A 24,603-nucleotide genomic window follows, 5' to 3' on the forward strand; every position below is an offset into this window, starting at 1 on the left:
TCGCTTTTAAATAAACAGCAACAGATTTATGCCATATTTCATCGCTGAATACTGAACACTTCAATATTACTCATAACCAAACTGCATGATTTCAGCTAGATTCCTGCTCTTCTCAGCCAAATATGGCCTGTCCCTCTAATATGTATGCGACTGAGCACATATCAACAGGGAAGGGACTGAGGGGATGTGGAAGACTCATGGGGTGTGGACATCCTTCCCTCCTTACAATAGAATTTAATCCTTCAGAAGTTGTTCACATTTAGAGCTTGTGAACAGGACTTCAGCTCTGTGTCAAGAGACCAGCTCCAAACTTCCTCTGGGCTTTCTGAACCCAATATTGACCTCTTCCTTGGATTGATCTTGCACAGCTACCCTGCAGGACCGTGCAAAGAGGAACTTACTGAAGCTGTAACATGGAAGTCAAACGCTTGTCGACTCCAGGTATGTCCATCTCTTTTAAAGAGGCAAATCCTCCTGGCATCCACAGACCACTGCCATTTTTGAGGCTAACTCATTCCCCCCCAATGAAACTGAAGCCAAGAGGTTTGACTGCATTTTTATTGTTCCACCGATTAAATGAATTTTAAATACAGAATTAAAAATCTGTAAATAAAAAAAAAAGACAACCCCAAAAGTTATGAAAAGCCAGCATCCAGAAACAGGTTACACATCAGCACTGTCTGCAATTCATACTTGCTCTTTGGTACAAAATTAAGGGAAAAAAAAAAGGATATCCATCACCTGGTACATTTCCACATATGTCTGAGAGCTGATATTTGTCTTGAGACCCTCCAAGCATGTTTACCACAGCACTGATTCACATTGTTTAGTGTTAAAAAAACAAACAAACAGTAAACACACAAAAAACCCCACTCTGCTGTTTGCAGAACCATTGATGCAGTGTTTTCCATCCAGTATGATAGAAAAAAATATACATATAAAAAAAATCCAGCATGTGATATTTGAAGAAAAATGCAAGGATTTGCAAGGCTGCATTTTGTCCTGCAAAGCATCTTGGAGCAGGAACAGGTTCATCTGTCTTTTTTAAGACACTATGACGCATCAGGCATTTCCTAAAGAATAACACCTCTGGCATTTGCCCTTCACTGAACTTCATCTCTGCAACAAAGGCTTCCCAGAAGAACAAGTGAATAGGTACCTTTGATTTTTAATGCCCAATTTTAAAGCACCTCCATGTTTCAAGAGACACAGAGCATCCAGCCTCAAGGACAACAACCAGGCCCTTTCAGGCCCAACTTCAAAACAAGAAAATTAAAAAAGAAGCATCTCAAGAAGTCCTGATGCTGGGATTCTGGGTTAGGAGTTCATGTGTTGGTTTTTTTTTCCTTTTTTATTCACTATATGGTTCTTAAAAAAATTACTATGAATATGACCCCTTAAAGTCAGTGCATCGGCATCATCTTAACCAAAAATAAAAAGCAGACTGACTCTAATATATGTGTAACTTCAAGACATAAGCATCACTCACACCATATTCACAACAGGTTAGAAGGAACAACCTATGGCTCACCTATTTCTCAAGGATGTTCATTGCCAAGAGAAGTTAACCACACAGACAGACAAACCAGAACATGGAGTGCTCTGACAATTAAGATCAAAACTTGGAGATAATGAATGCGATAATGAGCAGGGATAGCTAAACATCAGCCTGAGAAATAAAAACAGGAGGCTGCAAAGGAAGTGAATTCAGTTAGATAACAGAAATAACACTGAGCTTGTCACTAGTGCAGCTAGGAATTGGCAAATGAAATACTTTGAGCATACACTTGCAGGACGGCCCTGCTTCTGCCACATTAATAAATATCCAACAGTGTTTAAAAACAGTATAAAAAAGGATGTCAGGATTCTCAGAAGCGGTGTGTTCTGCCCTCCTGTAACTGCACAGTATCCCTCATGTGAGGTATTTCAGCTTTGCTGCAAAGGAGAACAATTTCTGCACTCCTCTTCCAGAAATGCAGTTGCTGGAGCTCAGGTCAGATGACAGCTACGCAATGACACAGTGCAAGTGCTCTGCTCTCCCTTTGTCTCTCTCCAGCCCACAGTGACAACACTGTGTAGGATGAAAACAGAGCAGTAATGGGCTCAGCCTGGTACCCACCATAGTGACCAGATGCATGGACGGATGCACAGACCTCTATTCCACTGCACAGCTTAATTTTTGCTTTGACAGCCATGTTCATACAGAGCCCTGCAGAAAGAGGTTTTCACGTGGCCAGATCAGATTTCTAACCTCAGATCCTACAAAATATTCCCTTGGTTAACTGTTTTATATATAGATTGTCCAACAAGATAAATGCTTGTTTTATTCTGATGAACAGTAACCCATGCATTTGTTCTTGCATCACCAGCAGGTCTGTAAGGGACAGCCATCTCCCCATCAAACTGTACAGCTGAAAGCCTGCTATCCATCCCATATTTTTTCCCAGAGAAAGTCATTTTCTTGTGTTGCATAGACGTATTTAACTGCAGTTATTAAATACAGGATGTCAGCTTTACATCCCACCTGGCATCTTTGGAAGCATCCTTTTTCAGTCTTCAGTAACTAACACTCTCATTAGTGAAACTCGGGATCACAACTGCTGGTAACGTGCAACAGCCAGTAGTGGATCTCACCAGAAGTACACAATTAGTACCATGGTAGCATCTGATTGTCCCTCCTCCAAAACGTAGATGCCGTCAAAAGAAAGAGCAAACTCAGAAGAAACGGATGTGTTTTACCATCTTGAAGAGATGCTGCTCCTCTCTTCTGCAGAGCAGCTGTAGCTTTGTTCACAGGGTGACTGGAGGGCTTTTTGTTTATGAATAATTATAATCCCACAAATTCTGCTGCTTAATGATGATTGGTGCTGGTTATCAACTCCCCTGTTCACATGTGTGCTTTTGTACTCACAGCCAGCTGTCCTGGAAGTAGTAAATAAAACTGTTTTTGCCTTCAGAGACACAAGCACCATCCAGGTCTGTGAGTGCACCAGGAATATCTCTATGGCTTTCTCTTGCCTTCCAAAAACTTCAGCTAAATGCTCTGTTCTGCTCATGCTTCCCTTAGAACATCCGAGGATATGATGGGTTTTGCTTAATTATCCACTCAGCATGCGGATTGATATGATACAAGTCTAAGAGGTAAGTGTCTGGATCCAGACAATGTTCACCTATAAGAACAAGAAATACAGAATAAAAAGCATTTCTTATCTCCTCAGTCCCACTGTTACTGCATTTTCCCCCTAAAAACTGGTATTTGTACACATTCATGTTAATATTACAACCACTCAGAAGTGCTTTAACAAATCTGACAAAGTTCTAGTTCTTTATATTGAAATAGATGTGTGTTTCTTAAAACTATGCTGAATCCAAGCTTAAATTGGTGAAAGGTACTCTAATACCCAATCACTTTAGCACCTGAAAAGCACTATAATACGTTAGTGATCAAAGCCAGCAGCTGAGACAGAGATGCTTCCAGCATGATGGAGTTTTCCTTTCACAGACACTGTTATGAGACATACTAAGAGGAGGCCACATCATTCCAGTAGACAACAGTCTTTGGAACCAGCTGGAATAGGACATCAGAATTCCTTTCTATTTTCAGACCTCCCTAACCTGCTGCTGTTACAATCGCATATTTAAGTTTCCTTTCCGTTTGATGATGTTACCCTACTCACAGAGGAAATCAGTGAGTAATGAACATCACGAGCTCGTTTAACTACCCACTCTGAGAAGCTTCCAACCAAGCTGGTTCTTTTACAAGAAAGTTTACCAATAAGGGAAGGCATCTGACAGTTGCTCTTTGCCATAGGTGAGATTAACCCACATTTGTTCCTTTTTCATTTAACTTTTGGAGCCCTCTCCAATTCTCATTATTTTTCAGATCTCCCTCCTAACACAAGCTAGACATAAAAACCAGGTATCAAAGCAGTTATTTTCAGCTACCACCCAGACTCACCAATATTGCCTCCCACTTCATACAGGAGCAAGTTTGTGCACTCCATGGAGTTGTTACTGCAGAAAGAAAAAATGCAGTGAAGTTAACAAAGCTCTGTTAGAGGCAAGTTAGGTCATTTAGTAATGCTTCTTCCCAAGCAACTGCTCACAGTGCAGTGGTCAGCAGTGGTCGAGGAAGCTGCAAGGCTACGCTGTATAGCAACCTTGTCAGTCCTGAAGCACAAGCTGACACCCAAAGTTGTGCAAAGAACGAGCCAGGTATTGGTAATGAGAAACATGTTACATGTAAACACTTTTCAACAACAACCACCACCACAGGAGGCACAAATGCCAACATATATTGTCAGCATTCCTTCAGAGCCAATAGCCTGTTCAACAGAAGCTCATCCATATGAGGACTTCAGCAGCTGCTGCAGCTTCTTAGTGAGATCCTAATTCCCAGCTGACCCATATTCAGCCAACTCCCCATCCATATTCTTTGTCAAGATGCCTCCTGCTCAGGGACACAGCCAGGAGATGCACTGACACTTTACCTACTGAATACTACCTGCATGCCTGGTGTGTTGGAAGCTGTTTTGTTCTCTTGTTGGGTTATTTCAGCAGATCATTGCTGGAGCTTTCTTTAGGGAACCCAGACATTAAAGTGAGCACGCTGGAAATACTTTTCCACCAAGCAATGTGCCCAGGTGACGTTTTTCTCTAGAAGAGCTATCGAGGGTTTCTTTTTCAGGGTCAACATTATTGCACTTTTCTTTCTCTCCAGCAAGGCCTTTCACATACTGCTGCAGCTCACCTGCAGGGCAGGCAGGCAGGACCACCACCCTGCTGCCAGCTCAAGCACAGTGATGGAGCCACTCAGTTGAACTAATATTTGTCTTCCCTACCTAATACACCATTTACAAAACAGAGAGCAGTCCAGCAGCTCAACGTGTCGCAACATTAGCTCTACTAGGAGGCAGAAAATACAGTTACTACACCACCTGATGTATATGCATCTTTAATAAGGAGATAAAAAGCCACTTACCACTTGAGCAGGTTGACTGTGTTAACAATACTCCAGCCATTCTGGCACAGGTTCTTCTGAAACTGCCTCAAGACATCAGCAACTCTGGTAGCATTGTTCAAATGCACTTCTAGTGAATCCTTCAGGAGAAGCGATGCGTGGACTTTCACAACTTTGGAAGGCTGAGCGAGGAAAGCAGAACCAGACAGGAAAGTGCTTAAAATACTTTGTTATCAGCTAAAATACCAACATTCAAAGCAAATTGGAGAACGTGAGGAATGAAATGCACCCAGCCAGCTTCTCAAAGCATTTATGTTTGCTGCTTATTTCACGTATCAGAGAATGGAAGCATCGAGGTGAGCATTATAAACCATCTGCACCTCAGTGCTGTGGCTGGGGAGTAAAGCACTGACCTCGATCAGCGTGTTTTGGTGCTCTCTGCTGTTCAGATACAGTACTGGCATTTACCGGCTAGATGAAATTAGGATTTGTGAGAATAAATGTTGACAACCTGTTCACCACTAACCTGATAGATCCCTCTGGAAATGTTTAAAGCAGGAATAGGAGCTTAGGGAGTTGAACAGTTTTGCAGGCTATTTAAGAAACAAAGGAAATTTAAGAAGGGAACCAATGAACTGCTACAGAACAGAGTTTGAGTGTCATTTTGTCAAATCCATTTTCATCAGCTCTGCTATTAAGTACTTTTTCAAAGGTTTTGTGCAGAACATTGAACCATTCCCGTTGGGTCTGGTCTGGAGCAAGTTAATTTTGGAGTTCTAGATCTTCCATAAAAACCCAAGCAATTAGGAAGCACTGTTTGCAGTTCTAAGCACAGCGTCATCTGCTGGGTACTTAAGTTGTAGCTACACTCAGCATCTCCAAGAGTGGCCACGCATCTTTAACCAGGCCAATTTGGGGCACACTTCTCAGTATGCCACATGGTACAGAAGGGTGTCAGATATATTGGCTTGTGAGAGCACAAACTCCTCCTTCTGCCCTGCAGATTTAAGCTGTCCATGTATTATTCTCCTAATTGCAGGCTTCAGCTTGCTCACATCCTTAGATGTCCAAGCATCACCACTGCATAATGTAACATAGCTGCTACAGACCAACACTAATTCAAGTAACAGTGTAAACCAAAAAAGAACAATTGATATTCAAATAGATCTGGTAGCAGCACCCATTTAAAAGTCTCAGTTGGGACCAACACAAGAGGTGGGATACAGCAGTTTCACTTCTCTTTTAAGAGAAGAAACACGATCTCTAACCCTTCTATTCAGAAAAAAGCAGCATTATAGAGCAAAAAGATTCAAAATGATATTTTATGCTACTGTAATACACTAAATTTCTTGCTTTGAGTTCACTAGAAGAATTCTGCCTTTATCACAGCAGACGTGTCTAAATGCTTGGGACATATAAAGTCAGGTGAATTCTATTTGCATGAAGTAAATTCCCATAATCTTTGCTGCTGCCTCTTTCCTTCTTCTGAAAACATGCAGCACAGTAAGTATTCTTCAGTCTGAAATTCATCCCAACAGCAGGCATAGTCAGTTTTTGCTGGGTACAAATTGGGCAGAAGAGTTTGGAAGCTTCTTCTCATGGTTCTGCATGTTTTTCTCCCTCTTGCTATATACGAAGCATCACTCTCTGAAGTTTTCCACATTCTCGTGAAAGGATTAAAGAGAAAATATTTGTCACTTATGAAAGCAACCGGTTTTTCCGAGTCTTATCTCACCTCTGCTTGATTCTTTTCCACTTTGTCTTTATCAGCATGAATCTTTCTCAACAGATTTTTTAACCTTTTGTCACAGAACTGGTACCTTTTACTGTTGCTCTCATTGAGTTTTCTCACTTGAGCTACCAGAAAAGAGGAGACCTGGGCAGCAAGGAAGGGAGAAAATAGGAATTAAAACAAAACCAAGCGGAGATGAGAATGCCATTTAAAAACCCAATCATCACTTTATGAAGTTCCTTAAATAGACAAAGCACCTACACACCTTGAAAACAGGCAGCCTTGGACTTCAGCCACAGCTTTGGTCTACAGACATTTAACTCCTCTGAAAATCCCAGTACTACCGTTTATCCTACCCCAGTTCCAGCCAGAAGATGACACTGCTGTATCATCCTGAACAACACTTGTGAAACTCACTGTCCAAAGCAAATCCTGGTAATGGATCATCATCCGCACCACATCAGCCGCCCCCTCTGCCAGCTGTTTCTCCTTCCCTTCAGGGATCTTGTTTGGCAACCCTTTGTGCATGAACAGGTTTGGGGCCATGACTGTAGAAACGTTCCAGAGATTCATTTTGTTGTTGTTCTCCCTGGACACTACTTTGCTGAGAAATTCAAGTAGAGCCTAAAGAGATGGGCAGAGGCCAAAGTTACTCATCCCTGATAACACTCAAGAAATTAAGAGTTGCAATTGCTGAGAAGAACATCTAATCAGTATCTTTTATAGATACGTGTGAGAAAATCCAGTTCTCTAGTCAGGAAATACAGTAGTCAATTTCTAATACTAGGATAACAACAAAACCTGAACTTAGCAGGGACATAGTTTGTCCAGCACTCATGAACCAGAAGAGATGGTATGTTTAAGGATTACATTCATATTTCTTAACTAGTGGTATTTTACAAACTCCAGCTGTAAAAGTTACAGAACTCAAAGACAATCCTCTCTTCCTCCAGGATTCTCCAAAGCTATTTCCAGTTGCAGAAAACTAAACTGTTTGGATTACACCTCTTCTGCCCCATGCCTTCACCAGTGCTATGATAGATTCTTTGATGGTATCATGTATTCCAGCACTCTAACTTTTGCAGGGTGCTAAGTCAGCCTTGGCATCGTTATCCAGAAATTGAACTACTTAGCAAAAAGAGCAGCAACAAAAAGAAGCCACACAGTTCTTATCCAACACAGCACCACAGAGATCCTGCACTGCCTGCAAAGCTGATCCATCAGCATTTACTGTCTCAAAAAGGAGTAAGAGAAAAGGTTGGAAGTGCTCCTGATTGAAAAAAGGCTAAAAAGTATTTTTTGATTTAACAGGAAACTGCATCTTTGATAGAAAACAGCAGCATAAAGCATGAATCAGAAGACTGAATCTCTTCCCCTATATCTTAGTGTACCCACAGACGATATAAGAGCTATACACATTCTACTCCATATAGAAGAGCTTCAGTACACTGAGAAGGAAGAGCACATTTCCAAACACAGTATAAAAAAAAACCCCAAACCACACAGATCTCTACTGCTCTCGTGTCTGCACCCAGAAGGCAGATGTGCTTACAGCGTACATTACAGACCAGTCTGGAGACTTGTCTGCTGCCCCCAGCTCCCCCTTGCCTCATCATGGGCTTCCATTTTCAAGTCAGTGAATACATAAAAACTTAATGTACATAATCTATATTCCACTTTTAAAAAGCCGATAAGAGATCTGTGAATGAAAACGTGGAATGAGAACCTTGTTTTTCCAGTTACATCAGGAATAAGCAGACCCACCTTCAGAGTGTTTCTGTTGGGCTCTGGCAGAATCAGGATCAGGAGGTTTAGAGCCTGCAACCTTTGCTTCAGGTCTGGAATATCTACAAAGGAAAAGCAACAAGAAGTTTCAGGCTTCTGACACTGCTCTTACTGAAAACATAAACTGTGTTTCTGAGTCACAGACAGAGAGAAGGGATAAGGCAATTACTTCTGGCAGTGTTTTTCATCTGGATTTCATCTAGAATTTAATTGAGCTCATACAGCCCTTACAGAGGGAATTGTCTGGATTCTAGAGGACTGATTTGCTTTAGAGTACACAGTCTACTAACAGCTCATCAAAAGACTTCACCTTCTAAGTTTCATAAAAATATAAAAAAAATAGAAGTTGTATGCTCAGTTAGCTCAACACAGTTAAATCCCTCACCAACACACAAGCCTCAAAATAAGATGCATGCAGAACACTGCTGCTGACAGACCAAGATCATGCACTCTGTGGCCAGTGGCCTCAGCGCAGTTTTCATGTCCTTGCTTATCAGGTTGGCCTAATTTGTGCAGTAACATTGCTTCTTTTGAGGCTGCAATGCAATTAGTCCAGGACAGCATTCCTACTCAAAGATATATAACCAAGCACTAGCAACTAAGACTCCAAGGTAAACACATAACAGTACATGGAACACCTCACACAGCAAGTTCATCTGGTAACAGTGCATATCCTGCTCTGTATTCCCATCAAATCCAGGTGCTAACAGCACACCTGGTAGGAGAGCCCATGGCCAGAAAAAGCATAAACTCAAAAAACAACGTAAAACAGCCAAAGAGGAACTCACTTTGCACGGCAGCAAATGCAGGAAGATATTCTGCTGTCAGCAGTGGGGCAGGCAGCTCTCTTATGAATCTTTTCAGTAGCCCAGATACATCATTCTGGTGCACTTCATCCCAGCGGAACAGGCCAGTATAGAAGTCCCTTTCTAGCTTCTGTTCCAGGCTCTAAAAATAGTAATACAAAGATGTATTACATGCCTCAAAACAGAAATATAGTTGAAATTCTGTAGCTAAACCCATTAAGTCAAAAGATTGCAGATACCCCACCGCAGATACTCTCAGATTTCCCAGTAATGGACATTTCTAATCACACAGTGAAGGAAGATGAGGCAATCTGAGTTAGTCCTTTGCTGGAGATGTGCTTCATCAACATGCTCCCTCATCACTTTCATTATTTTCGAAGAGTAGGTAAAGAGCTCTGTACCTTGATTCTAGTCTGAGACCCTGAAACTCTCAAAATGCCCTCTGTTTCAAGTCCTCTCTTTTCCAAACAGGAAAGCAGCTATTAAAAGAGGAAAAAAAGAAAGCTCTTAGGTACAGGGGATGAGAAGTCAGCCCCTCCTTATTAAGGGCCTCAAAGGCTTTCTGGTTCTGAGGATCAGAAGTGCAAATGAAACTGTAAGAAAACTTACTGCCTGGAGTAAGAGAGGGACCTTCGTGTTGGGAAGCAGTTTTTGGTCATTTTCCAGCAAAGTGTTGAGTGGAACTCCAAAGAGTCTTTTCTCTGCAACAGAAATAACATGTTTTCAGTCTGTACCACCATTAATAATAGTGTCAACAATACTTCCAGCACTGCAGACTAAGACAGCACATTTTGTAAGCACTGGAAAAAACAAGGAACAGTTATCAGAACAAGTGGAAGTGATAGAGGTAAATGTGGAGCTCGGTCCTGGTAGCATAACCCAGTGATCCCAGAAGATACTGATTAAAGCAAAAACAACTGTCACAAACACCCTCTCTGCTCTAACTCTTGAAATCCAAACTCACATGAAGATCTCCATGTTAAAAAAAAAAAAAGAAAAAGACACAAAATGGGAGGAAAAAAATATTCAAGGCAACATACAACTGACCTGTTGTTTTCAGTTTTGCTGCCTTGTTTCTCTTCAGTTCAAAGCCTAGAACATCACAAAGAGCTGTTAGTTCAATAAGGGCCAACGTGGGGATCTTCTTCATGTCCTGAGCAGATAGATCTCCAATCCTGGTCACTCCTAGTCTGCCCTTGGGGATCTTAAATTTCTGAAGGAAAACACACACAAAAGGTTCAGTACATGCAGCACTACTGATCCTTCCAATTATCGATTTGTGCTTCATTCTTATCACTCTATACCACTAACCAGGTATTTACACGTGCTCCTATTTTCAACAAGTAACAAAATAACCAGAACAGCTTGTGCTGCTGCTCAACCCACAGCTCAAGAAACACAGACCCACGTCAGCATTACTGTTTAAACGTATTTGAGATCCCAGTTCTCTAAACGAATGAAAGCCTAATATCCATTCTCAATGGCTGTAACCTTGCAAACAGTCCAGTACATTTGCAGAAGATAAATCTTTGGCAAGTAAGACAATAGAGACCTGTTGCAACACTACTATAGAGGACGTTCCCCACATCTAGTCATACAATTGAATCAAACATCTTGCACCACTCTAGGCAAGATGAGCTAATAAAGCTCTAACACAGAAAATTCCTGTACTTACTGTTAGGACATTTCCATCCTTTATCCTTTTAGATTCAGATAGGAATGACCCTTTGAGCAGGACAGCTGCTTGCTCTGAGTAGGCAATGTCCATGTTGAACACCTCCTCTTTTCCAGGGTTTCGAACCGTGCAGGAGTAATCCTGGGTTTCTGCTACAGAGAAGAAACTATCTTGTTCAAAAATGTCAACGTTCAAAAAGCTAAAAGGTGAAGCTTAGAAAACAAGTACGTTAAACTGTGACTGATCAACAGGGTAAGTAAGACTAGTTTAAAGCCACAGACACCAACAGTAAGACATAAATATCACCTGAAATTAAAGGACATCCCCATGGACAACTTCTTTTTGCGCAATTGCTTATGTTGTTTATAGAATTTCATCTCTTTTCTGCTATAATCATTTTGTTTGCATCTTTTAATTGCTTTGTTGATGATTTAGCATAAACTTGAGTGATAGTTCATAACAGTACCTGGTGCTGGAAAGGTTTACTGAACCCAAGCATGAATTTAAAAGAAAAACACAATGTTTCAGCATTCCCACACAGCAAGCAGCATTACATAAAGTAGCATGCATTAGTTAATATTAATAGCCTTCAGCAATAGAGACAGAGCTGCTCAAGTTCAGAGCCTGAATAGCATAACTTCTTTTCCAGCTGCAGCTCCACTTCAGATCCTGACCCCTTTCAACCCTCCTCCACATTTAAAAATGCCTTCTTACGTTTCTGAACATTTGAAGTCCGTAGATTGTGCCACAGCAGATCTGGGTTGGGCTCCTCTTTTTCTGTTACCGTCTCCTGAAAAGGAAACCAAAACATACTCATCTAAACAAAGCAGAACAGAAGTCATTATGACAACAATTCGATTTTGGGAGGAAAAACAAAACAAAACGGAACACCCATCATAGCTTGCTAATCCAGAAAAATGCTGCTAAAGCTCAGAGCTATAAGAATACTCTGAAATTAACAATTATTGAATGAACAGAAATTAGGTGACTTGAAAGGCAGATGGAAGACAGATGACTAGATGACTTTCATATACAGTATTCATGATGACTTTCCACACTACTAAACTAACATAATTTCACATAGTCAGCATTGAGGGCTAACAGTACCAACCAAACTCCATAGGAACTAGTCACTGCCTCTGTCCACAAGATCTCCTTCATGAGAAAGAGCACAGAAAGCAGAGATCAGCACCTAAAACCTTCCCATTAAGGCTTTATGCTATCCTACCTCCTCAGGCCTAAAGTACATTTTTAAAAGCGTAAGAATACATTTGACAGTTAACTCTACTAATGAAAGCCTTGCTTTCACGAGAACTTGAAAGGAAATATACTGTCACCAAAGCAACTTTTTGTGGATCTGCTCTTATGCACAGAAGTGGTCAACTTACAACTGAAAGCTGAAAGGAACCTGGCACAAAATCAACACAAACTGACAAAAGGGTTGATCTGTAGAGAAGATATGCCATATGTTTAGAGTAGGCACACAGCTGATGAGCTCACCATGAAAGAACAACCAATTCATTTAGCACCTGTGGCTAAGTTGCACCAAAAAGTCACTTCGGAATATTGGATTGGATTTAGCTGTTCTGACCTTTAAGTGCAAATATAAGCAATGTAGCGAGCAGGCACATCAGACTAAGGGATCAGAAATCTCTATTCCTATATGATATAAGGTACAACAGGTTTCCATTTAATGTGCAAGTTTAGAAACTTGCTGAATTTCAGTTGAGGGACTTAAGACAGCCTTGCAGCTGGAATAAAATGTCAACAGCGTGAAGGAAACACAAGAGGGCTCCAAACGACATCAGTACTCCACAAGGCTGTGGTGCTGAAAGTGCTGTGCAGCCTCCCAGCCATCCCTAGGAAGATACAGATCTGTGGGGTTTGTAGCAATTCATTCTCAGTGCTGCAACCTAGATGCACAAATTCCACAATCTCAGCTCCATTTCGGCATAAAAGATCTTGGAAATGAAAGCAGCCTCGAGCCCAGCCAGCCAAGGTAGCTAACACGGGGCAACAGAGCCTTTCAGGAGCTTCCACTCTATCAGCCAACATACCCCAGAGCCGACCACTCCAAAAATGTCTCGGACATCCCTCACGGGAGGTTTGTTCTTCCTCCTCCGAGAGCGGGAGTAGGTATCCAACCTTCGCTGCACGGCAGCAGCCTGGGTCTTGGTCAGGGTGGAGAGCAGCGCGTTGTCGTTTTCCGAGGCATGGTCCCCAATGAGGTCAGAGAGGCCTGCATCCTGCAGCCACTCCGCTTCGGCTTCTCCCTCTGAGAGGCAAAGGATGAGGAGGGGGAGCAAGAAGAGAAAGAAGAGCAATTTGAGTACTTGAAAGGTCAGCAAACCAGAGTGCTGAGCTGCTCCCTCCCCAGGGGGCAGTGAGATATCACTGGAAGTCACAACTTCCATGGGATGCCAAGGCTGTTCTCAGAGCTCTTGTTTTCTTTGTATCCACCATTGCCACTCCTTTACTGTGTTACACATTTAAGTGCTTAGCTACCCACACAGTCATTCAACAACAGCAGAAGTGTTACCCTTACTCCACACATACACTCTACATCCATGCCTATTCAAAGCACCACTAAAATTAAAGACCATTCCTGCTCCAAAGTGAAGCGTGAGGAGCCTGGAGACAGTAACAGCAGTGTCATTCTAACAAACTCACTCCACTCCATTCTTCAATATAGAGCTGCACTTCAAACACAGAAGGATGTCTCCTATTGGATGTGCCTTTTGTGCAAGCAAGAAAGCGCACTGAGCAAGGCAGTTACTTGAGACTCAGGGATAAAAGAAGTGATTTAGGAGCTGGCTCCTGCTTTGACAGAGTGAACACCAGAGGGCCCGTGCCTTTTCAGTTCTAGGTACTGCATTCATTCACTGCGGGCAGCTCCAGCACAGCTCTAAGGTCATAGTTGGAAGAAGAAAAATCACAACTGAACTGACTGAAACGGAATAGTTCATTCCCATTCTTCCTTCCTGAGGGAAAATGATATTTCCTCCCCCATCACTGCTGCTCGGGAACATTTCCTTATTGTTGCATTCATAATTAAGCCACACAGTTCTTCCTGTAAGTGACTGGAGAGACCACTGTTTCACCACAGCACCTAAAAACATCCTCTGAAGGCTGAAAAAGAGTTGAGTGGAGCAACAATATCTTTTTACGAATTGCATGAACACAGAATTCTGCTCAGCACCACGCTATCGTAAACAGAGCTGGACTTACAGCAACCTGGCTAACTTTCCTACATGGTCTTAACTTCATTATCTTGTCATATCTGGTTCTTCAGAAGCTGGCAGCATCCCCACAGGTCCTGCTCAGTTGGTACAGCTCCTCACACATGCGTAGAGTTGGACTCTTGGCCCTGTTTAGGAATTCTCCCTGTACAGCTATTTGTCCTACTCCTGTGATTTCACAGAAGCACAGTGTGCAAAAGGCTTCCCAGTTATTTTTTTCCTTGGGAACTACAGGAAGTTGGTGTATTGCTTGCAAGTTTTGAAAATATCCAGTCATAACAGGAAACTAGTGTGACACACAACAACAACCAGAAGACCATAAATCGGACATCCACTTGAGCCTAATGCCCCATCTGATGCCAAAGCACCTCAGATGTTAATTCATCCGCTTTGTATTTTTGGCCTGATTACATTTACCAGTGGCACAAAGGGAAACAATTAGAATAGGTTATTATGGGGAGAAGAGGAAAGCCAAAGTGGGCCTGAACTGAGAAGTCCACAGAAGTTTGGCTGCAGATTGAAGTCTGGAGAGTTGTTAACGTTTGCTTTGGGAGATCCAGACATGTAACACTTGGGGAGATGTGTTTGGGAATAAATATGCAAAACTGAAGAAGGACCATTTGCAAGAACTTATTTGGAACACAAGCTAACAAAAAACAGAATTTGTGATAATAATTACATTCCATTATAAAAAAAAACAAAACAAAACACAACAACAGATTGATAGCCAAGCATCCTGCAACATCAGACAAAACATTAAGAGAAACTTCCCACTTGTTTTTTGAAGGAAGAGGAGAATCAGCTTTGCAGACTTCTCAGGAGTGACTACACGTTACATGGGTAACAACAGATATTTCAGTGCCACCACCACACACAGTGCATGCGTTCTCAACAACCTGCCAGCAGGAACAGACAGTGAGGGAAGAGCTACACTGCTCTTGCCTCAGGAAAAGGGTCTTTTTTGCTTGAAGGTGAGGCCACAAGCACCAAGTACCAACACCTTTCTGCTGACCCAGTTCTGCAAGGCTACATGCCTGCCTTCTGCTAACAACCGATCACAGACAGCTTCCCATCATGCCACCCCTGACAGTGCTCATTCAGGAGACCAGCATTTCCAACTGGGTCAGCATTTCTGCAATGCCTTATCCCCACGTAGCCTCCATGCCATCTCCTTACTGAGATTGCTATCGGAGATTTGTCACACGGAGCTTTACCACCTCCAGACAGAGCTGCTAGCTGCTCCAGCACGACTTCTCAGGCAGTGTGCAGTCAGCCACAGTGCCTCTGGTTCAAAGCATCCACGCTGCACTGCCACCTGACAGTGCTCCAACCTGAGACTACAAAGACATGAAAGCCAGAAGGCACCAGCCAAGCCCAGCTCCCTGCATGTTCACCATCCTGAAGGTTCCCCTCGCTACTTACACTTCAAGCACCACACACATTTGACTGAACTCCTTCCCTAAGTGCCCAGAGGCCGAGCACACTGCACTCCCTCCCCAGCCTGCTCGGAAGGAAGGCTTCGTGACTCGGAGCGTTATTTCAAGTTTGTCCGGTTACAACTGCTGATTAACCAGTTAGCTCTTACCCATGAGATTAACACACAGCATTAAAGGAAAGTTTTCCTTGTGACCCTGCCTACATGCAGCAAACAGATTGCCTCTAGCATATCAGTATTTTGGATATCCTAGACAGCCTTTCATCTAATGGCATGGGGCTTCTCCTCCAGAGTCTCCTCCCTGACGCTCTCTGTTTCTGAGTCACTTCTGTATCTCTTTCAGTTCTAAAGCACGTAAATCCTTTACGTAGGGACAAAGGCAGCGGGCCTTGAAGTTCACAGTGTCTTGCACAATCTGGTCAACACAGATTACCTTCCTGCCCCATTCTTCAAGGCCCCTTTATGGTCCCAGGATAGCTGTTCACCCTTCCCAAGGGCATCACACTAGGACTTTTGCTCAAACACGTCTCTATTACATACGTGGATCCTCCCCAGGCCAAAACCACAGCTGGAGGCTGTACAGGCTGCAATCACAGCCCAGAATGGACACAGACAACGTGTGACCCCAATCCATGGGACCATGTCAGAAGGCAACTTGTCCATATTCCAATTATTTCAGGATTTTGGAATCACATCAGTGGTAAAGAAAATCCATTAGAAACATCCTGTATACATGAAATGGCCTTTAAAAGAATAAAAAAAAAAAATTAACAAAAAGCAAGAGCATGTATGGATGCACCCAAGTCATTCTGGACATTTATTATGGTTCTTTGAGCAGTGAATCACAGGAGGAAGTCTGCCTTCCACAACAGCAGCTCCTATAAAAGCCACTACGGCAAAGTCTCAGAACCACACACACAAACAACCCCTCCTAAATGCTGCTGGCTGTCGAAGCACGCTCACCACACAGCTACCTCATAAGGAGAGCACCCACACTTAGTGGCAGCTGCTTGAAAAAGTTGGGAGCCTTGAATATATTTCTAAACAATTTTCAGTCAGCTTTTTTTTTTTCCTTTTTTTTTTTTTTTTTTAAATCTTGGGAGCTGAAACTAGATGAGGCCAGCACTCCTTTTCTGTAGGGAATTAAGCTTCTTCCATCAAAAAATATATACATCTAATAAAGACAAGTCTGTGGTTGATAGGTAATATTCTAACCACGTGCCAATAAGTTCTTCAATCACTCAGGTGCATGAGAGAATTTTTGAAGATGAATACCTTCCCTTCCTCCACTCACTCCCAATGTTTTTGGCAACCTACCCTCTTGCGTTTTGACATCTGCAAGGCTGCATTCCTCTTGCTCGGCTTCAGTGCTCTGTTTAATGTTCTCTACTTCCAGCCAAAAGCTCTCCATTGACAAGTTGTCTACCCTAGAAGTCGTGTCCTCTGACAACGGGGAAGCCAAAGGGCTCTTCCGAGGAAGCTGGTTCATTTTGCAAGTACAATTTCTGGTACTGAGAGAGAAAGAGATAAGGAAGAGAGATTAAGGTACACATGATTCAGGCAGGCATTCACAATACATAATTCTTCACTGTTAAATGGCTGCAGCCAAACAGAGGTAAGTGCTAGACTTCTTTTTGTCATTGTTTGACAATAACAGACAAGGTCGAGATCAAATCCACCAGAGGAGGGAAGATAACTGCTGTCCAAACTCATGAGAGGACACAGTACCAGCACAAGTTTTCCTATCAGTCCTTCCAGCAGCCTGAGATACCTCCTGTCATTCCCAGCCTTGCTCCCAGGATCCCCCTGCAAGCCTGCACAGACACTCTGCTCTCACAGCCAAGGCGTTTCCAGCTTTGCACACACGTGCTCTGCTTATCGGGCTGGTGTGTCAGCTCCCAGCTGCAGCAGAGCGACCTCGGGAGGCTCATCCTCCATCACACTCAGCTCCATACGCTGCAGTTCAGATCATGCAATAAACAACTCAGATGTTTGAGGCCTTTTTTTCCTGCCCAGACCAGATTTTTTTGGTTACAAAGCAGTAGAAGAGTCCTTGGAAACCCAAACGTACAGCATTTTTTTAATTCATAGCCAGCCAAAGTCCCAGAGTGGTGTAAATAAGTGTATTCTACTGATGAAAACCCTCTATGGCTCAACTTATGATACACAATTCAAGAACTTGCACACTACAGCAATGCTGGTTGGTTTGAAAAATGTTACCAGGAATATCTCTGAACAGCCACCATCACTAAACCCAGAGCAGAACTGCTTTCCAGTTGCATGACAGAAGAACAGTTCAAGCCTTATGCCTTGAAAATCCACGATGACAACACCACCACCTAAATCAATTTCACCTCCCAGCTCCAGAAGGACCAAGAAAATTACTGGGAGCAAAATGCCTGGAAAGCTCAGGTTCCCTTTATGCTGAAAGCCATTACTAGCAGTTCTGGCACTAAATGATAAGAAGCATTTTAAGTCTTAAAAGACTAAATTTGAAGACCTAACAACAGGATACTCTGTGCTGCTGGTTACATGTGTGCTTGCATATTATGCCTACACTTTTCCAACAGGCATGGAAGCAGCCTCTCTCTTCTAAAGGTCAAACCAAAAGCAATAACCATCACTGCAGGAACATCTGGGGCCAGCAACAGCACTGAGAACACAACTAAGAAGTCTTTTGTTTGTTTTACAGGGACACAAAAGTTAAAGATTGAAAAGAGCACTTGCATCACACAGCCCACCTCTGACGAAGGCAGAGCTGCCCCATTTGTTTATTATCCATCCCCATCTTTTTACCCTCCCCAGTCCCAGGTATCCAAATCTCAGCTTTGCAGCTGAGATTTCACTCCACAGCCTGGCAGAGCACTTCAATATTCCAACCAAGATATTTATTTCTCTTTAACCCTCATAGTTCACATCCCCTTTTCACAGTTCTAATACAGTTACCATCCCATACCATGACTTTCCCTTTCAACTTTGTACCTGGATCTTTATCCATGAGGATAAGGAGTTAGGAGTTGTATTAACTCATCTTTAATACTCCTCTGCGTCTCCTTGCATTGGCTGACAGCCTTCCCTGAAGAGGATTAGGTTTAAAGAAAGCCACCTTGCTACCATCAAAAAGCCCATTTCAATGTAACATTGCCATGATATCCCATTAGAATGTTATTACATGACAGCCAAGAGAAATCACCCCTTGCAACATGAGATTAGAAGGAGGATTTTTGATTGTATCAAGGAACCCGGTTTTGGCCAGTATCAGTACCAGGAGCACTGTGGCAACCAAATTCGTGCAGAAGAGCAGTCTCTCAGGGCATAACACTGAGCAGGCTAAGGAACTGTCTCACAAGCTGCCCTAATTGTTCTGCTATGGGCATTCAGCAGGCACATAACTACTCTTGTTGTAAGATGCTGCACTATAACATAGTGGGTGGGATCCAAAGCCCAGCACGATATATCCCAAGCTAACGCTGTCATTCCAGTCTCACAGAACAGCACCAAAGCAAAAATCAGGCCTTAAAACTTAGAAAATGCTTTATTTTCTGGTCTGTGTTTTTATTTTTTCCTTTTTTTTTTTTCCCTGAACACACTGCTTTACAAACCCAACTAGCCAAGTGGAGGCTTCATTTGAGATTCAGCACACCTAAGAGACTGTTCTTCCTCATTGCATTCCCAAGTCAACGGAGGGCAGTCTGTGACGTATAAGCATAGCAACAGTTTAGATTTAAAGTGTAGATTGTTGGCTTAAAAGGTTAATCACCCAGTTGCAACTGGGCAAAGAGTAAGTGGAATAATCAAGCTCGCTCAGATGTACTGCAAACACAAAAATAAATAAATAAATAAAGGCTTTGCATTATGAAGTTTTAAAAATTAACCCAGCAAAGAACGAACGGGGTAGAAAGATCTAGCTAAGGGCAATCATAAAGGAACAACTCCAGCAAGACCGACCGTCCAGTGCAACACCCTGCTCTTATGGGAGGGCACTAATTGCAATGGGGCTCCGAGTTCATTCAGCTGTCTCACCTAACACACCCAGCCCTGATTTAACAGTACTACCAGCAGTTATGAGACACGAATCTAGACTGGCACAGACCTCCTATGGTTCATTTTCTCATTTCTTCTACAAAGAAGAGGATTTGTAACATTTGGAGCACTGGTGGCCCTTAATAAAGGCTGACCAAGCATCGGTGGCTCACCAGTCCTAGACTACAATATGAAATCTCAAAGTAGGTTTTGATCTGTTCCTAGATACTGTCAACACACCGCAGATATATTGCAAACACTCATGCAACTCTTGGCTCTCTTGAATATCAAAATAAAATAAACACTGTTGCTATGCATTTGCTTGTTCCAGGGTTGAATCATGCCTGTCAAAAACCTTCTCTAAGATCAGTGGCTGCCTAGGCTATTTCACTGCTTGCTCAACCTCCTTCCCTCACTGAAATACCTCCCAAGCAGATGAGCAAATAAAGAAGGTTTTAAGTATTTCACACAAAACAGAAGGTGACACGTGCAGGTGAAGAAAATGCAATTCCTTTCATATTGTTTCTAGAAAAAAATATCTAAGGTGAGAAAAGAGCAACATGGACAGAAGAATTAAGTTTACACAAGGCAGTCCTTCTGCACACAAGCACCAAGTTTTAAGGACACTTCCAACGAGTTGGAGTATGAACAAAGATGTGCATGAAACAAACAGATGGAAGGAGTCTGAATTAACCTCAAGAGTAACTCAGGAACAGCACACCAAGTCACAACAGCGAATTTCAGACCCCTACAAACCAACACAAACTCTTCTGAAAGGAAAAAAGTGAGAAATTCTTTTATCAACTGGTTGAAATATTTTGACAGATAAAGAAACTGAGCTGGAGAACAGAAATATGTTAGTGTCACAAAACATGCACATCTTACCCACTTTCAGTTTACAGCAAGGTCAAAAACAATCTAGGAGCACAAGAGCACAAGATAAAAGGAAACAAAACAAAACCAGAAAGTATTCACGTGCAGGAAAAAGCCTTTCTGTAATTTGCTTGCAAGCTCCTGAGCAAGCAGTTTAAAACAAGCTAAAGAGCTTGGGAGGTCAGACCATCACAGTGCACAACGTGGCAGATTTTCTTGTTTAAAGTCAAGCAGTAGGATAAAGGTATCGACAAACACCACACAGGAGTATGTGGAAAAAAACCACAAAGGATAGCAAGTGCAACACAAGAGATGTCTGGCAGGCACAAGCTTCAGAACTTTTCTATGAGCAGACCAGAATCAGTTCAGAAGTCACACAAAGGTTGCAAAGGTTTTGTAGGCAGCCTGCAGTACAAGCTGCCAACTCCCTCCGTCCCCTCCACCCATGGAGCAGAAGAGCAATACTGGAGTGCTATTCAAACTTCTTGAAGAAAACCAGAAAATTGAAGACAGACTAATTATCAAATTACTGAGGCAAAGATCCACAGAAACTTACCCAATATACTCCCAGCATGCTTAACTTTCACTAGCTTAACTAAGCCCAGGCGTGGAAGAACCAGAATCAAAGCAATCTCAGAAACAGTGCCACTGCTGATGTATCTTTGTGTATCTCTGACCACAGGATTTGCTTACACATCTATCACTGACACACGGTCCATCTCCGAGGGTACCCCCACACAAAGCCATAGTGCCCCAGCCCACTTTGTGCTGCTGTTAAACCCCACCTGTGTTTGTACTGAGGCCTTTTAGCAAGGACTTCCTATCCAAGGCATGACACACTTGAAGGTATCTACAGCACAAGGGAGAATAGTTAAGATGTCACTACTACAATTTACTAATAAGATTACAGCTTGTTTTCAGTAACACAGCAATCAGATCATCAAGACCTTCCATTATGCAAGCAGCTCTGGGAGCAGTGTCACTTCAGGTTGTTTTGAAGGAGCCTGTTCTGCAAGCAGTAACGAGGACACACCAAGTGGTTCTGCATACGTGAAGGAGTCACTGAGAGCAGGTCCAGCTTTCCTCCACCACAACAACAACACATCCTCTCCCCAGCTCCTGTCCAACATCCCGAGTGACACCAGAAAGACAAAACAGTGATTATCTGCCCAGCACTGAAATCATCCGTACTGGGGCTGATAAGTAAAGCACTGCTTTAGCACTGCATCCACACTGTGGCTTGTGCATGGCTTCAACTCTTGAGATGATGTCCAGCACAGTATTGCAAGTTCCAAATAAAGCACAGGATGCAATCTGCCTGCAAATAAGCGTTAAAGGGCGAAGAAACTCCATCTCAACACTCACACCCCAGCCCTCAATCCAAAACAGGCTTATCTCCACTCTGCCTGGTAGGCGTCCAAATCAGCAAGCCAAGGAAGAACAAAATTTGCCTGTAATTACACATCTGCCTGGAGGTCTCTCAGCCCGAAACTGAGAGCAGAACAAACACGGGATTGATAAGTCCATGCAGATATAGACAAATCAAAAAGACCTAAAGCCATGTTTAGTTCAGTCTGTCAGCTGGGTGCCTGCTCCATTGCGTTCAGATTTGCTTTGGCCTTGGAAACCACAAGCCATGCCCTCTCTGCTTTTTGTTTCCCTGTAAGGTCCCTGCAGTGGTCCCTGCCTGCTGCTCACTTTTCCCTGCCCCAGCAAGATGCACCAAAAAAGAAAGGATTTCAGCACATGGATGTCCTGCTGGGAGAAAGGGGCACAGGCAGAACAGCAAGCAGCACTGCAGTACTCAATGCCATTTTGGACTGATCTGTTGTACATTCATGTGAGATTCTTTAACTACTCATGCCCGTTAGTGCCTTGTCTGTCACATCCCTGTAGTGCCAGAAACTTCAGCAAGGCTGCAATGAGTCAGTGCCTCCCAGTTACTAAGCCCATCCTCAAAACACGTGCCTGCTACCTTACATCAGATGAGATGCACTTCCTTTACTCCCATCACCTGTGACTTTAGGCAAGATGCTCAACCCGTACACCTCAGCTTCCCATGTTCAGGAGATAGCAGAAGAGTGGTGAGAGTGGCCATGCAGCCTTCAGAGCACGCCTGGATCCCTCATAAAAGACACTCAACTTGGTTTTGAGGTTATTCATTCAAACAAGGGTTTTTTCCAAAAGCTCAGATTTACCTAAATGTCTTACAACTGCATTAGCATTGAACTTCACTTCTTCTCATGACATACCCCATCCCAACCAGCTGTGCCTACATTAGAGCAAAGAACAAGCAATGGTACTGCACTGTTCCAATACATGAGAACAGGCAAGGGACTACAAAGAGCGACAAGAGTAAGCAGCCAGCCAGGACAGGACAAGGGGGTTGAGAGATGTGCTACAAATCAAGCTACACTTCATGCATGAGAGGCCTAGGGGTGCTGGAACATGGGCAAACCAGAAATGAAGCCCTTGCTTGGATTTCCTATCAGTTATAACACATAAGACAAACTGCTTGGCTATCACGCTGCCACAAAAAGCCTCCACTCACTGATGACCTATAAACAGCACTTAGCTGGAGGCCAAGGAGTGAGAGGAAGAAATGCTGGCTGTGCAGAAAGCAAGCCTTCCAAGAACAGCCACCAAGCCAGGAGCAGATCCACAGCAGCTGCCAAGGGCAGGGAACCCCCTGCAGCAGCAGCACGCCGGGCTCCTGCCTGCAAAGCCTGCACCCACACAGTGCAACGCCAGGCAGCAGGAGCACCAGGACAGGGAACACTGGGGCAGCAGCTCCCTTCTTTCAGGAGCACTCTGGGGACGCAACAACACCACACCTTCCAAACAGGGATGCAGTGAGCATCCCGCAGTGAGTGCTGCAAAAATAAGGAGCTGTTAAAGGCAACTAATCAGACCGCACACCATTTCACAACTACCTCATTGTACAGGCACATGTCAGGTCCGTGTCACTGCAGGAGCGTAAGCTCAGGATGTATCCCACTTGCTGCTTAGGGCTGCATGAACGGAGGCAAAGTGCCACTGGTTAGAAGTGAAACGTCCTGAGCAAACGGGGTGTTCTCCTGTTGCACCTCCTCAGGTCTGACCACAGAGGTACTGAGGCACCAGTACATACGCACTGGAACAAATCCAGCTTGCCTGGCATAAAACTGAAATTGCTAACCAGACAAAGAAACCCTGCAATAGCCTTCAAGTGTAAGTCTAGTTCACTTATGCATGGACAAGTTAAAGTAATTTACTGTAATTACTGCTAATTTTAAATCTCAGATTTTGCCCAGGACCTTTTCAAGCTGTCCTTTCCTACTCTTACACACAGACAAAACAGACTGGGAAAAGTAAGAAGCCGGAGACACGGAGCAGGGTGCTGCAGCTGCATTCACACAAAGCCAGCACACACTGACAAGTGCGGCAGGGAGACATTTGGAAACAGTGCAACTTTTAAGCTGAGGCAAACAGACTTAAAGCTGATGTCCTGTAAGCACAGAGAGAGGAGGCTGTTTGTGAAATGAAGCCATTCCACTTGGAGTTGTTGTGCCTCTCAGCACACAAGTTCAGCAGAATGTAACTGAGCAGTTCTGACCTTCCCACTGCTCTTTAAGACACGAAAAAGTCATTAAAGCACACATGCTGCTACAGCACCTTCACTTCCACGTGGGAAGACACACATGATCATCACTGAAGTCCATTCCCCACACCTCTGCAGCTCCCACCCCCACTTTGCTGCACCAACACCAGCAGACAAAACAATCAAGTTTATACAAAACAGGAAAACTTAGTACAACCGATTTTCACGATGAAAGCAGCTGAAGCACAGTTTAAGAGAACACATTGCAGCCTGATTACCTCTGGAAATCGACCTCCTTTCCATCTCCCCTGCCACAGGTCTCTACCCTTTACCCCTCCCGCTCTCTGGAAGTGATGAAAGCACACGGAGCCGTGTCCCAGCCCAAAGCCCATACCTGCAGGAGCAGCTGGTTGCCTGCATCGGCCGCAGCACCACCTGGGGCCGGGGGATGCGGGTCCGGGCAAACCCAGAGCTCCGTTTGCCGAGCTTATCCAT

The 24,603-nt window shown here is 43.4% G+C and overlaps 1 protein-coding gene across 1 annotated transcript; it reads right to left on the reverse strand.

The window, feature by feature from the left end:
- Nucleotides 1-935: 935 nt before the first annotated feature.
- ARHGAP40 (Rho GTPase activating protein 40) lies at nucleotides 936-24,603 on the reverse strand. The gene is made up of 15 exons (XM_065754119.1): nucleotides 24,503-24,603; nucleotides 16,950-17,143; nucleotides 13,016-13,233; nucleotides 11,673-11,748; nucleotides 10,959-11,110; nucleotides 10,331-10,496; nucleotides 9,893-9,984; nucleotides 9,685-9,762; nucleotides 9,266-9,425; nucleotides 8,457-8,539; nucleotides 7,110-7,316; nucleotides 6,696-6,836; nucleotides 4,982-5,142; nucleotides 3,959-4,014; nucleotides 936-3,170 (listed from the first exon to the last, which is right to left on the reverse strand). The coding sequence occupies exons 1-15, from the start codon at nucleotides 24,601-24,603 to the stop codon at nucleotides 3,064-3,066; spliced, it is 1,992 nt and encodes a 663-aa protein (XP_065610191.1). The 3' UTR covers nucleotides 936-3,063.

The sequence above is a fragment of the Cyrtonyx montezumae genome, unplaced genomic scaffold (assembly GCF_038088225.1).
Source record: "Cyrtonyx montezumae isolate F1298 unplaced genomic scaffold, pur_monq_1.0 scaffold_9, whole genome shotgun sequence".
Lineage (NCBI taxonomy): Eukaryota > Metazoa > Chordata > Aves > Galliformes > Odontophoridae > Cyrtonyx > Cyrtonyx montezumae.

Excerpts from the sequence above, each read along its gene's own strand:
- ARHGAP40 (XM_065754119.1), bottom strand. The coding sequence starts at position 24,603 with ATGGATAAGCTCGGCAAACGGAGCTCTGGGTTTGCCCGGACCCGCATC. Across the intron at positions 13,234-16,949 it reads AGATGTCAAAACGCAAGAGG|AGGGAGAAGCCGAAGCGGAG; the intron begins GTAGGTTGCCAA and ends TTTGCCTCTCAG. Across the intron at positions 4,015-4,981 it reads ACAGTCAACCTGCTCAAGTG|TAACAACTCCATGGAGTGCA; the intron begins GTAAGTGGCTTT and ends TTCTTTCTGCAG.